At 33.8% G+C, this 12,584-nt stretch overlaps 2 protein-coding genes across 2 annotated transcripts; one reads left to right on the top strand and one right to left on the bottom strand.

Annotated features, from left to right (window-relative positions):
* The first annotated feature begins 1,267 nt into the window (after positions 1–1,267).
* Positions 1,268–2,425, top strand: LOC139855778 (early nodulin-like protein 2). Its single transcript, XM_071845021.1, has 2 exons — positions 1,268–1,471; positions 1,847–2,425. The coding sequence occupies exons 1-2, from the start codon at positions 1,297–1,299 to the stop codon at positions 2,308–2,310; spliced, it is 639 nt and encodes a 212-aa protein (XP_071701122.1). The 5' UTR covers positions 1,268–1,296; the 3' UTR covers positions 2,311–2,425.
* A 1,316-nt stretch (positions 2,426–3,741) lies between these two features.
* Positions 3,742–5,085, bottom strand: LOC139853434 (uncharacterized; the record flags this gene model as incomplete). Its single annotated transcript, XM_071842828.1, has 1 exon — positions 3,742–5,085. A coding segment is annotated over one exon (1,128 nt), but the record flags the coding sequence as incomplete, so codon positions are not given.
* Between the last annotated feature and the right edge of the window lie 7,499 nt (positions 5,086–12,584).

The following is a 12,584-nucleotide window of genomic DNA, read 5'->3' as shown; positions in this document are numbered from 1 at the left end:
GCTAATCCACTAAACTTCATCGTGCTCAAGCGTAAGTAGTACTAAGATGAGTGGTCCTCTTAAAAAATCGCATGCTACACCAAAGAAAAATCTGTGGGCCTACGGGTAAAAGCGGACAATATTGAGCTTGTGTTACAGTGGGATGTCACATCAACCTTTCGAAAGTCATAAAAGAAAAAAGGGCAAAGTCCAAGTATGTTGAATTGTTTGATTGAGTTTAAGAAAAATCCGGCAACTCAAGCTCCTGTAAGGTCATCAAAATCCTTAAATAACTTAATCAACACGAAAACACGAGGAAATGAGATGGCAACTTTTGACAATTTCATCCGGCGTATGATTTTAACTTTTTAAGTGACAAATTCCCCTCAAGAAGATGAGCATGAAATGTTTATTGTTATCAACGAGGATACGCGCTTCGCTGCGGGGTGATTTTGATCGGCTAACGATCGGTTAGCTAAACCGAACGATTAAAAAACAGCTTACGTGTCAGTTAACGATCGGTTAATTGAACGGTAAAAAAGCGGGTAACGGACGGATCTCCGTTGCGGTGTTTTCGTCATATAACGATTGGTTAATTGAACGTTTAAAAAAATGGTTAACAATCGAGCAAACAAACGATAAAAAAATAAAGGAAATTAAAAACGAAGGAAAAAAAACAAATTATAAAAAAATAACTTTCTCCATAAGAGAAGAATGTCAGCTTTCAAGTCGTAGCGTGCTGGTTTTTCCATCATCCAATAAAAGAAGAAAGAAAATGAAACCTGTAGAAAAATATACATGAATGAAACTTCGTTTTTGTTTTTCTTCAAGGCTCCAATCCGCTCTCGCTTAACGCTAGCAACTGAGTCTACGTTGATTTTCTAAGAATCTTTAAATTCAACTAAAAAACGTTGATGCCGTCGACACTTATGGGGTATCATTATTCATTTTGTGAACCATAAAAAGCTCTTTATTTATCCAAAACAACTTTACACTCCATTTCATAAATTTGGGTAAACAACAGCTATGCAATATTGGACGTACATAATACAGACACACACATACAGTTAGAGCTATATAATGCAGCATAAAGTTTAGAACTAGTCAGTTACCCCACCCCCATACAAAATTACAAAACAGTCCTTTTATGTATATCTCAAATCAATTATCCGTTACTAAAGTATATCTAGCCGTTAACTTACTGTACATTCGCCGCGTGGGCGCTTTACCGTCTATAAAAACACCCACCTCCTATCATCATCACAACAACCTGATCCGCCTATATTTGACCATAACCACAAACTAATACTCTCTTCCATGGCGTCTTTCTACAAATGTTTATCCATTTTATTCACTTTATTCTTCACTTTAGTAAGCTTTTCGCACGCCTATATTTTTAACATTGGTGGTAAAAATGGCTGGACTTTACATCCGACGGAAAACTATAATCAATGGTCCGCCAGAATGAGGTTTATCGTCAACGACACCCTACGTATGTATTTACAAACTAGTTATCTGTTTCTTGATTTGGGTCTTTATTTTTGCTATAAAGTTTTCAACTTTTCAAGAAAATTGAGTTTTTTACATGGGATTTTGATTTGTATAATGGGTTTTTACAAAAATTGATATTAGTTTAGCAGAGTTCCAGTACATTAGCTTTTGTTAATTGGAGTACTTAATTATATATGTCCATTATATGATACGAGGTTTATTTAATTATATTTTTTATTTTTTATTTTTTATGTGGGTATACCCTTTTGAAATGTGGATTGTTTTGAAATTTTCAAAACGTTATGCTGTTTTTTCTCGAGTTCTGTATTTGGTTTTATCAAATGGGTTGTTAAAAAGTTTGAAACTTTGTGTGCAGATTTCAAGTATAATGGTGGGTCAGATTCTGTACTGGTGGTCAACAAGGGCGATTACGATAATTGCAACATCAGCAACCCCATCACCACTCTCACCGGCGGCGATTCCTCTTTCAGCTTGAACCGTTCAGGACCATTTTACTTCATTAGTGGTAACAAAACCAACTGTGATCAAGGTCAGAAGGTAACTGTTGTCGTTTTGTCGCCTAAAAAGATGTTACCACCTCCCGGGGCTCCAGCTCCAGCGAGCTCTTCTCCGGCGGTGTCCCCTGTTTCATCACCGCCGGAATCCGGTATTTCAGCTAGTCCGGCGACTTCCGCCGGTGGCGCCGTATCTTCTCCGAGTAATCCGGCAGACGTGAATGCTCCGGCACCGAAAGGGTCGCCGGCGACAAGACCGGCAGTTTCTGCAACCTTGACTATGGTACTTGCAATGATAATATTTGTATTGGGGTTGGTTTGTTAAGTTTCGTTCTCGAGTTTGATATGATTTGGACTTCGTTTTTTGAGTTTTAGCAGTTGACATAGAGTGATTGAATGATTGAATTCATAACTTAACGATGATTTTATTTTTATTTTTTATACTTTATTCTTTACATACTTATGTGGCTATGATTTCTATTAAAATGCAAATAAGATGAAAACAGCAAAACATGTAACAAAGGTTAAAAAAATCAAACATCAAACATGAACATATTCTAACGGTTGTTAAATTCCATTGTCCACAAGCCTTCAACCGTTTTATGACGATTATTTTATTTTATGAAGCTCGTGGTTTAAATGTGGGATGGTTTGTTTCAATGGTTGTTGTTATTGATTCAATGTATGTTAGGATTTGAATCAATATTTAGGGTTAGTAAAGGAGTTCAATTAGATCGAATTGAAAAATATATTCAGACAAACAAATTAGTTATAGTTTGCATGGCTTAGAGCGCTCCCAATGGAGACACTCCTCCATCTTAGTCCTCATGTGCCACGTCAGCGACACATCAGCACTTTCTTCGCAGGACTAAACCCAAGACTAAACACTCTCAACCATGACACTCCTTTCTTCCCTTAATTAGTTAAATGTACAAGTTTAAGCCCTTCCTTCCGTCCTCAAATATGATGAAAAAGGACGCTCAGCAGCACGGAATGGTGGGCGAATACCTGGGCGGGACTTGGGCGAATTTGCTGCCATCGGCTTCCTTGTGGACTATAGCCTGGGCGGAGGGAGTATTTACTCCATTGGGAGCAACCTTATAATCATTTAGAACCTTTTAATTTAAAATCATGTTTTTCGTCAAAAAAGACCTTAACTTACAACTGTAATTTACTAGAAAAGCACGAGACATGTACCACTCTTTTTTTCAAGAAATTGTATAGAAACAAATCTTTCATAATTAGAAAAGATTAAGATCAAACAGAAACAAGAGAAATCAAAGGATTCAAGAACTACTACAAAACCTCGCAGAAGCTATCAAACTTAACTACAAAACGACTAGGCAAAAGACCTGCAACCTAAAACATGAAAACACGCCACACCACACCACTATACCAACGAATAAAACAAAGGGACATAACACGAAGAAAGGCAGTGTACATCTTTTTTTTTTTTTTGAACAAAACAAAGGGACATAACACGAAGAAAGGCAGTGTACATCTTTTTTTTTTTTGAACAGTAGTACGTGATCACCCAGGGGACTTAACCATCCACACGTTCATCTCTCGCAATTGCATAACCCGTCACAAGCTGGAAGAAACCCGGCCCAATTCGAAAGCACCCTTGGTGGAATTCAAGGGTTAAGGGGCAACCTTGTCTGCGATGTTGCACCCACGGGAGTTGAACTCCTGACCTCTCGCTAAGAGAGGCAGACAACTACTACACGAGCTACAAATTGTATTTAAAAAACAAATAGCCAACTCAATAAAGTAAATTTATATGGAAAAAACTCCAAAAATTACATCAAAAGTGTACTGGAATAACTTGATAAACTGGGAAACACTGTTAACCAAATTTTATGGAATGATGGCCAGTAACCTCTTGTTGTACAAGAATTACCAATTACCAATCTAAAACACATCTTTGTTTTATACTATCGAAATTAAAACAGAGAGCATTAACCCGAATCCCTCAAGGAACAACAGGTTTATTATCCCAGGCCTCTCTAGTTTCGGCTAAATCCGGGCGATAACGTTTAGCCAATGTATCAACCTGTTCAGCAAATGGCTTACTGCCATGATCTATATGTTTAACCATTTGGTCCCATCTTTTTCTACAAATATCACCAGGTCTATGTTCAAGAACATTATCCCAATCGACATCTTCAATACAAGTAGCATCAAGTTCATAAAGTACACCAATCATGCGATAATCATCAGCATCGCTCCATTTCTTTTCGGCCACCAAAGATGACGTCAGCTGATTGTACCACTTCACACAACAAGTTGAATCGCTTCTGGTTGATAGTTTCTCACTAATTGCAGTCCAAGGAATATTATCTCTTAACATCCCATGCTTTGACTTTTTCTCACTGTTGACTTTCATTTGCAAATCCATGTTCACGAGATCGTATAAACTCTGATACTCTTCTTGACTCCATTTTCCTAATTTTAAATTCTCGAATTTAATTCTTCGCCATGTATCCTTCACATGAAACCTGTGTTTACCGAGTTCTTCTGCAAGCTTCTTCCAATCATTACCATGTTTCTTATGATATTCCTTCAATAATTCAATCTCTTCTGGGGTCCACGAGCGGGTTTCTGACCTTTCAAACAAAACATGAGCACGATAATAGACAGCCGTATATGGGCGGTACGGTATGCAAGTCCCGATTTCTTGCCAACATTTTCTCATTCCCGTGTGGGAATTACAGTTTAAGACGATCTTTAAACCATCATCTCCCAAATCATGTGCTGTTACATAGTCCAAAACCGCCTGCTTTACAATAGCATCTTCTTCGGGTGTAAATCTTTTACCTCTCACTAGACCATCATCCCCTTTGGTTGGCTGCTTCTCTGGCTCTGTGTCTGATGACGGAAACACTTCGATTTGACCCGTGAACCTAACTTTCTTAGATTTACCTTTTGCTTTTTGTTTCTCGGTGTTGTTTTTCTCCACAGACTCAGTCGCGTTCTTGTTGACTTTACCACCTTGGACTTTGCCTTTTTGTTTCTCTAAACTTTTGACAGACTTGGTCCCAACAGGTTCATCATCTTGACCCTGATCGTCTTCAGAAGAATGCTGTTTCTTCCTCTTCTTATCAGTTTTCTGTAAGTAACCATCATTTGCCAAATCACCATTATCATGTGGATCTTCATTTCGTTCTTCACTTGATTCTAACTTTCTTTTCTTCTGCCTATGTTTATGACCTTCTTCCTTTAAAAGATCATCACCTATTTCTATATCCACAACATCCATTGTTTTGGCCATTTGTTGTGCTTACACCCGACTTCTTGTGTCCCTGAAAAGAAACTGTGAACTATATATAGCAAATGTAGAAATCCAAAGTATCCAGTAATGTACAATTATTATATAAAACAATTCCTCTACATTATTAGTAAACAAATATTAAGATATTGAATCTGCCTGCAAAATCCATTTTCAAATAGGATTGCAATAGACGTGTACAAGAACTAAGGTGGTATTTGAATGCGCTGAAAATGTGATTTAGGAGCATGTCATTAGTTGTTGCAAGAAAACTGAATGCAAAGATATAAATAAAACTACCTAACTATAACTGACTTATGTAACTTGTACTCTAATTTTAATTTTAATTTCTAGAGAGCACAATAAACACTACACGTGCAAACACCCTATATTAATTCAACTCCTTTTACGAATGTATCATCAATAATATGATTTTAAGTTGGAACTAGCTATTCAGATTATCAGTACCAAAAAGTTACTAATTTGAACAAAAAGTGAGCAGCATTTGAACTAGAATGTAAACATGTGTAACGAGTAAGAACCCTAAATTGAAGTCTGCAACCTATAAGAACTCGAGAAGCTAGTATCAAAAACTCCTGCATAAATTACGAACAACGCCACAAATATACAAATAATGCTGCAACATCAGCAAGCATTCAGTGCATAGCTAACAAAATCACATATTATCATAAAGACAGTATAACTAATGTAATCATGCGGACAATGATACGATTGACGGAAATGGTAACGCCGTGACGGTGATAATAATATCAATAATGAACATTATACTCGTGAGCTTAGTTAGGTAAATGAATTAAAATTAAAATGATTATCATAATAATAGCATCTTAATTCAAAACCAAACAAAGTAATTACAACATCAACATTCAACATAAGTTTACAAGGATGAAGTAACAAACTCAGAAAACTTTCGAAGAAATTTAAAGCTTAATATGGGGGTTAAATACATACAAATCGCTGCCAGGTGTTATGAGTTCCGGCGGCGGTGGTTGCAGGTCTCACCTATTCTTGGAAGGGTCGTGAAGAAAATTGAAGGATGAAGTTCAATGGATCAGGTTGTAGATACCGAAATTTGAAATAACACGATTTGAATCAGTAGAAGTGAGACAGGTTGTTGGATGGGTAGGGTTTCAATCGTGCTGATTGGGAGAGAACAAAACGAAAAACAGCGTTGTTAAATGAAGTGAGACAGGTTAGACCATGAATAACTACATCTGGGCAGATTGTTCACTTTTTGTGTAAAGAGTGCAATTTGCCGGTGACGTGACAGTGTCGGCCTTTGACGTCAAAATAACCCTGACGCTCTTTAAGTGTTAAATAGGTTCCACCAGTTTTATTTTTTGTTTTTCTTTTTTATTTTATTATGCATACAAATTATATTACATATAATTAAAAATATATAAAATTTAACCATTACATAAAATTTAACCATTACATAAAATTTAACTATTACATAAATTTAACCATTCATGGTGCGGAATGCGGACGGAAGGTTCCAAATATGCTCAACTAGATCATCGGTTAGTTGGTCGTGCACCGTCCTATCTCTTATTTCTCGGATGATAATGAAATGCCCCGTCCTAATCCATCTGGACGAAGTCATCAACATTTGATCCCAGAGCGATGATCGACTCCAAGTAATGTCCTTAAAATGAGCAAAATGCACAGCGGAAGATTTCTTTCATACCTGAGAATAAACATGTTTTCAAGTGTCAACCAAAAGGTTGGTGAGTTCATAAGTTTATCATAAAACAATAAAATTCATCATTTTGATAGACCACAAGATTTAAATGCTGCATGGTACAAATGGGCCCGAATCCTACACCCACCTGTAATGTACATGCGATATCTTTTAAATACAGTACACCTTTCTCGTGTACGAAATCATCTTTCATAAATCTTAGTAACCGTACACATATCTTGTGCACAAAAATAACATACACATAACCTGTGTATAAAATCATTCTCTCGATACATAACATTCACTTTTCATTGCTTTCATAGCTTGGCTTGGTAACCGACCTTAACATATAATGCGCATAATAATATCCCCAAACAGAACATCTCGTCTGTATAATAATCATATAAACTTCGAAGCACTAAACACCACGCCCACTAGCCCTTCCGTCTAGTGAACATTCTGGGTGGGGGTGTTAAACCCGGTAGCTACCTTTAGGATTCGCGTGAATTAGGGCCATACCCGATTCTAATTCTTAGGTTACCAGGCAATAATAATCAGGGGAAAAATATTCACAACAATTAGTGGCAATTATCAAGTCTACATAATTCAATAATAATCCACAGAACTTCTGTCTGCATAATAATTCATTCGAGGAATGTTTTGCTTGTGTCTATCTCGTCAAACATTTATAAAAGCATTTCATGTATTCGCAGTTCAAAATATATTTCAAAAGCATTTAATAAAGCAGTTGTAAAAACAGCGCATGTATTCCCAGTCCCAAAAATGTAAAGAGTAAAAGGAAATCAAATGAACTCACGCATATAAATATTTTAAAACAGTTAATAAAGCATTTGCATGTATTCTCAGCCCAAAAATGTATAGAGTAAAAGGGAGCAAATGAACTCACCTAATGTATCTTGTAGTAAAAATACATATGACTATATTGAACAACTGAACAATGCAGAGTTGGCCTCGGATTCACGAACCTATATCATTTGTATATATATTAAAACATATACTCGTATTCGAATAAATCTATATATTATTTTTAATAATATACTTGTTGAATTATTTGTTATATAGATATAGATATAGATATATTTGATTTATCTATTTGATTTAATTAATGTTTATCTTTCATTATAAGATATTAATAATAATAATATATATTAGGGTTTTATACAAAATATAATATATATATATATATATATATATATATATATATATATATATATATATATATATATATATATATATATATGTATATGTATATGTATATATATTAATTGATATATTTCATATATAGCTTAGTTATTATCTTATTAGTAATAAAATTATAGTGATATGTGATTTTAATGTTCTCGTAATGTATTTTTGTATAAACATAATTATTTGTAAGAATACTAATTGAAAACTACCTTTAAAGCTTTCCTAAAAATAAAATGCCTCAAACAGGGCTCGAACCCGCAACCTCTCACTCACCCGCTTAACACCCTAACCATCACTCCAACTGCTGTCTTTCTGTTATAACCCCCAACGTAAATCAATATAACCCGTTTCTCGGTCCAACAATTAAAAGAGTAACGGCCCAATTAGAAAACGTAACTGGATCTCGGCCCATCAAAATATTTGGGTCACGGCCCAACAGAATTAGCAAGTTCTCTATCCATTTAAAACAAAGTTCAATAACCCGTTTGTTTTGTGGAATTCGGCCCACCACAGAAAAAGCATAAGGTAACCAGGTTATCTCTTCACCCCACATCATTCTTTCCATAATTTAAATTGAACAAGATCATTGCTGTGGTGGGGTTCGGATCAAAAGAATCAGAAAGGAAGAAAAAGACATGGAGTAATACCAATTCAACTATCCCCATTTATCCCATGATCTTATTATTGCTTTTATCATTACTTACGTATTATTAGCAACCCACGGTCCCCATATATCATCATCATAATCTCATATCATCGCCTTGCTTGTTCACAGGAGGGAATATCGGATGAGAAAAAAAAATATATCTTGAAGAACTTCAATTTCAACGTGGTCCAAATGATGAAAAACAATTGACCCCATAATAATTATTGAAGAAATACTTTGTCAAAAAGTGTGACCCAACATGTGTGTATCTAACGACCCAAATAAGAACGCATGGCTTAATCAAATAAATAAAAGGTTGCTCGATATATATTAAGTATCCAAGGTGCCGTCCCTACTACTTGTCTCCCTTTCTCTTTTTTTTTCTTTTTCTTTTTGAAATCGACAGCAATTTTAGTTGTAACAATAGTGTGTTTGTAGTGGTTAATTAAGTTTAAAGGTGCTGATGATTCCATCATACGTCCTTATCCGATTATTAAAAAAAAGTGGACGTCCCTTTAAACTTTTGGTGCTCGTTTGATTGTTAGATGGGGTACACCTTGTGGAAATTTGTTGGCCAATAACGAAAACTACTCCACTTAGTCGGCCATAAAAGGGGAATAGAGAAAGAAAAAAAATATAGAAACGGGATAGCATGCCTTTATATACAACCTCAACCTTATTTATATTAGAAGTGGGGTTTCGATGATGGTCTCTTGGTCGGCCAGAAAAGAAAAAGGTTTCGCAAGTGGCAGCTCAATATGCGGATTATTTAATTCAATGATTTCAAGCATAGCAACAATGGCGTGGGGTTGTGAAATAAAAAGAAGCGTAGAACAAAAGTTGCAGCAAAAGAGAAAAATATATACATAAAGGGAAGGTGGTTTGCGAAGGTGGGTTCAACAGAAAAACGAAAACAGAAACCTTTTTAGCAGCGGTTTTAGTTCCTATTAGTTCATGGTGTGTGTTGGTGATTTGGTGTCATTGGAAATCGATGCAGTTAACAGCAGTTTTGCCACCATGGTTGTGATGATCGAGAAGAAAAAAAAATAGTAGCGGTGATGGTTGATCGAATAGAGATGGTGATTGCCGATGGTGATTGAGGGTGGCGGGTCGTGGTTTTGTTTAACCGAAGGTGAGAAGGGTTTTCATGGTGGTTGATTCAAATGGGTCTGTGGTTGTAAGGTGTTCTTGATGATAGTGTCCGGAAATAAGAGTAATTTCCATGTTGTTCGAGATAGACCAAGAGTAACAGAGATGACGTTTTCAGTTTCCTAAACTTCTGTTTTTAATTCTTATGATAACCAAATACAATCAGTATATAACAAAAATAAGGATGTTAATTTCAACAATTGGAGCAGTAGTGTAGTTGTTGGTTTGTTAGTTTAATTGATACTATCAAATAAATTGATTCAGAAGACAAGTAAGAAAGTTCCAATCGACAGTAACATATTTTGTTTGTAACCAGGACTTATTGGGCTTAATCGTACTAGATTTGCTGTTAGGAAACACTTTACAGCATAGTTTGATAATGATATAAAACAGAATACGTAATCTTATTTGTATACATGTATTTATTTGTATTTACATATTTATATTTATATATATATATACTTGTATTTGTATATATATATATATATATATATATATATATATATATATATATATATATATATATATATATATTTAATTGTAACCTGTATATATTACCATTTATATATCTGTATTTATATCCATAATTATTTATCTCTTATTGTTATTTAATTATATTCATATATTATAATTAATCTTATTAAAAATGTAAATATAATAATAATACACTTTAATGTTATAGATAATAGTAATACAATTAATATTATTACTAATTACTAATGATAATGATAACAGTTACTATAAAATGTATATTAATAATATTATTAATAACAATAATAGTGATTATAATAATACCAATATTATTGATATTACCCATAATATTAATAATTATAATACTATATTAATTTATGTATATCGAATTTGTATCTATAAGTTTTCTATTCAAATAACACTAGTCTTGATATTAACATTGGAAGTAATAACGATATTATTATAACAAGTATGTTTTTAACTTGAAATCATATTTAATATATCAGTATCTTAATTTATCAATTATATTATAATTTATATATAATTGAATATTTCTACACTCTATATATGTATTACAATATACATATCATAATATTTATACGTATAATTCATATAGGTTCATTTTGAATTACAACTTAACTATCTTGTAATTTATCTTACATTTTTAATTCAAATATATATATATATATATATATATATATATATATATATATATATATATATATATATATATATATATATATATATATATATATATATATATATATATATATTTAATTACATATTTACTTACAGACAACTTGTTCGTGAATCGGCAGGCATGGTCAAAGGGTAATTGATTATCTAGGTATAGTTCCAAAATTTTAAGATTCAATATTACAAACTTTGCTTATCGTGACGAGATCACATGAAGATTAAGTTTAAATTTGGTCGGAAATTTTCGGGTCGTCACAGTACCTACCCGTTAAGGAAATTTCGTCCCGAAATTTGAGTGAGGTGGTCATGGCTAACAATAAAACTGTTTTCATGATGAATCTAGTTTGGAAGAATGGAGTTTTATCACTAATGAGAAATATGGATAAGACATTTCAATAGCTCGAATCGTACGAATGAAGTTATCAATAAATAGTGAAATAAAGAAATAGAGATTCGTCTTATCTTTTGACGTAGTCACTATTGAATTCCGGAATTCAAGGGATTCAAAAGAAAATCTTGGAAATCTATAAGATCTGATTCTTCGAGATTTATGGGAAATAAGATCTCTATAATTAAATGCGATCACCTGTCTCAATTGCTCTATCTGGTATATTCACTATAAATGAACTTCTTCAGTTTCATTATTTCCCATCACTCCAATTTCTATATTTTAATTCATTCTTCCAAATCATCAATCAATATGCTTCATCCAGTTTTAATTCTGGATATATTCCTGACTTTCATATTGATCATTCTCCTTTTTCATCTACCACCGGAGGAATCTGTCTACTTCTACTATGCTCTTGGGTTTATAGTGTTTTTAGTTCTCCTGAGTCTTTATATTGCTATTCGTATTAATATCCACGATTTGTGACCTCCATGTTGTTATTGGGCTTTATATTTTCCCTTATATTTTGGAACTCCATGCTCTCGTTTTCTCTTCCCGACTTTAAGTCAAGCGAATCATGGTCCAGAATTCGTAAGTATGGAGTTTCGAATGATTATAGTATTCTAAGCAGAAAGGAATGTATTAGCACAATTTGATTTGTCAAATTACTAGAATATTCGGGAAAGATAGAACTATCAGGTAATTATGTTCTTGATATGCTTAGAGGTTAAATAGAACGAAAGAGTTATGTAACATGGTCCATGATGAGAGTATAATCTGTGAACCATCATCACGTTCCATTAGAAACTCAGCATGACTTACTTAATATAACCACGTTGGCCGGGCGTCGTTATATTATACTAACTCATGCTTCAATTTCCAACACTACTCCAGAAGTCATTCATAATTTAAACTCGAATTTTAAAGAAATTTAGAAACTAAATTGGTTTCCTTTATGATGTAATACGGATAGTACGAAGAGATAACTAATTTCGGACAAGAAGAGTTATGAAAATATCCTCAGAAATATCAAAGATATTTATGATGATATTTTGGGATTTCTAAGTTCG

Source organism: Rutidosis leptorrhynchoides, chromosome 6 (genome assembly GCF_046630445.1).
Source record: "Rutidosis leptorrhynchoides isolate AG116_Rl617_1_P2 chromosome 6, CSIRO_AGI_Rlap_v1, whole genome shotgun sequence".
NCBI lineage: Eukaryota > Viridiplantae > Streptophyta > Magnoliopsida > Asterales > Asteraceae > Rutidosis > Rutidosis leptorrhynchoides.
The sequence above is the reverse complement of the archived record's forward strand: the minus strand, read 5'-3'. Positions and strand labels throughout refer to the sequence as shown.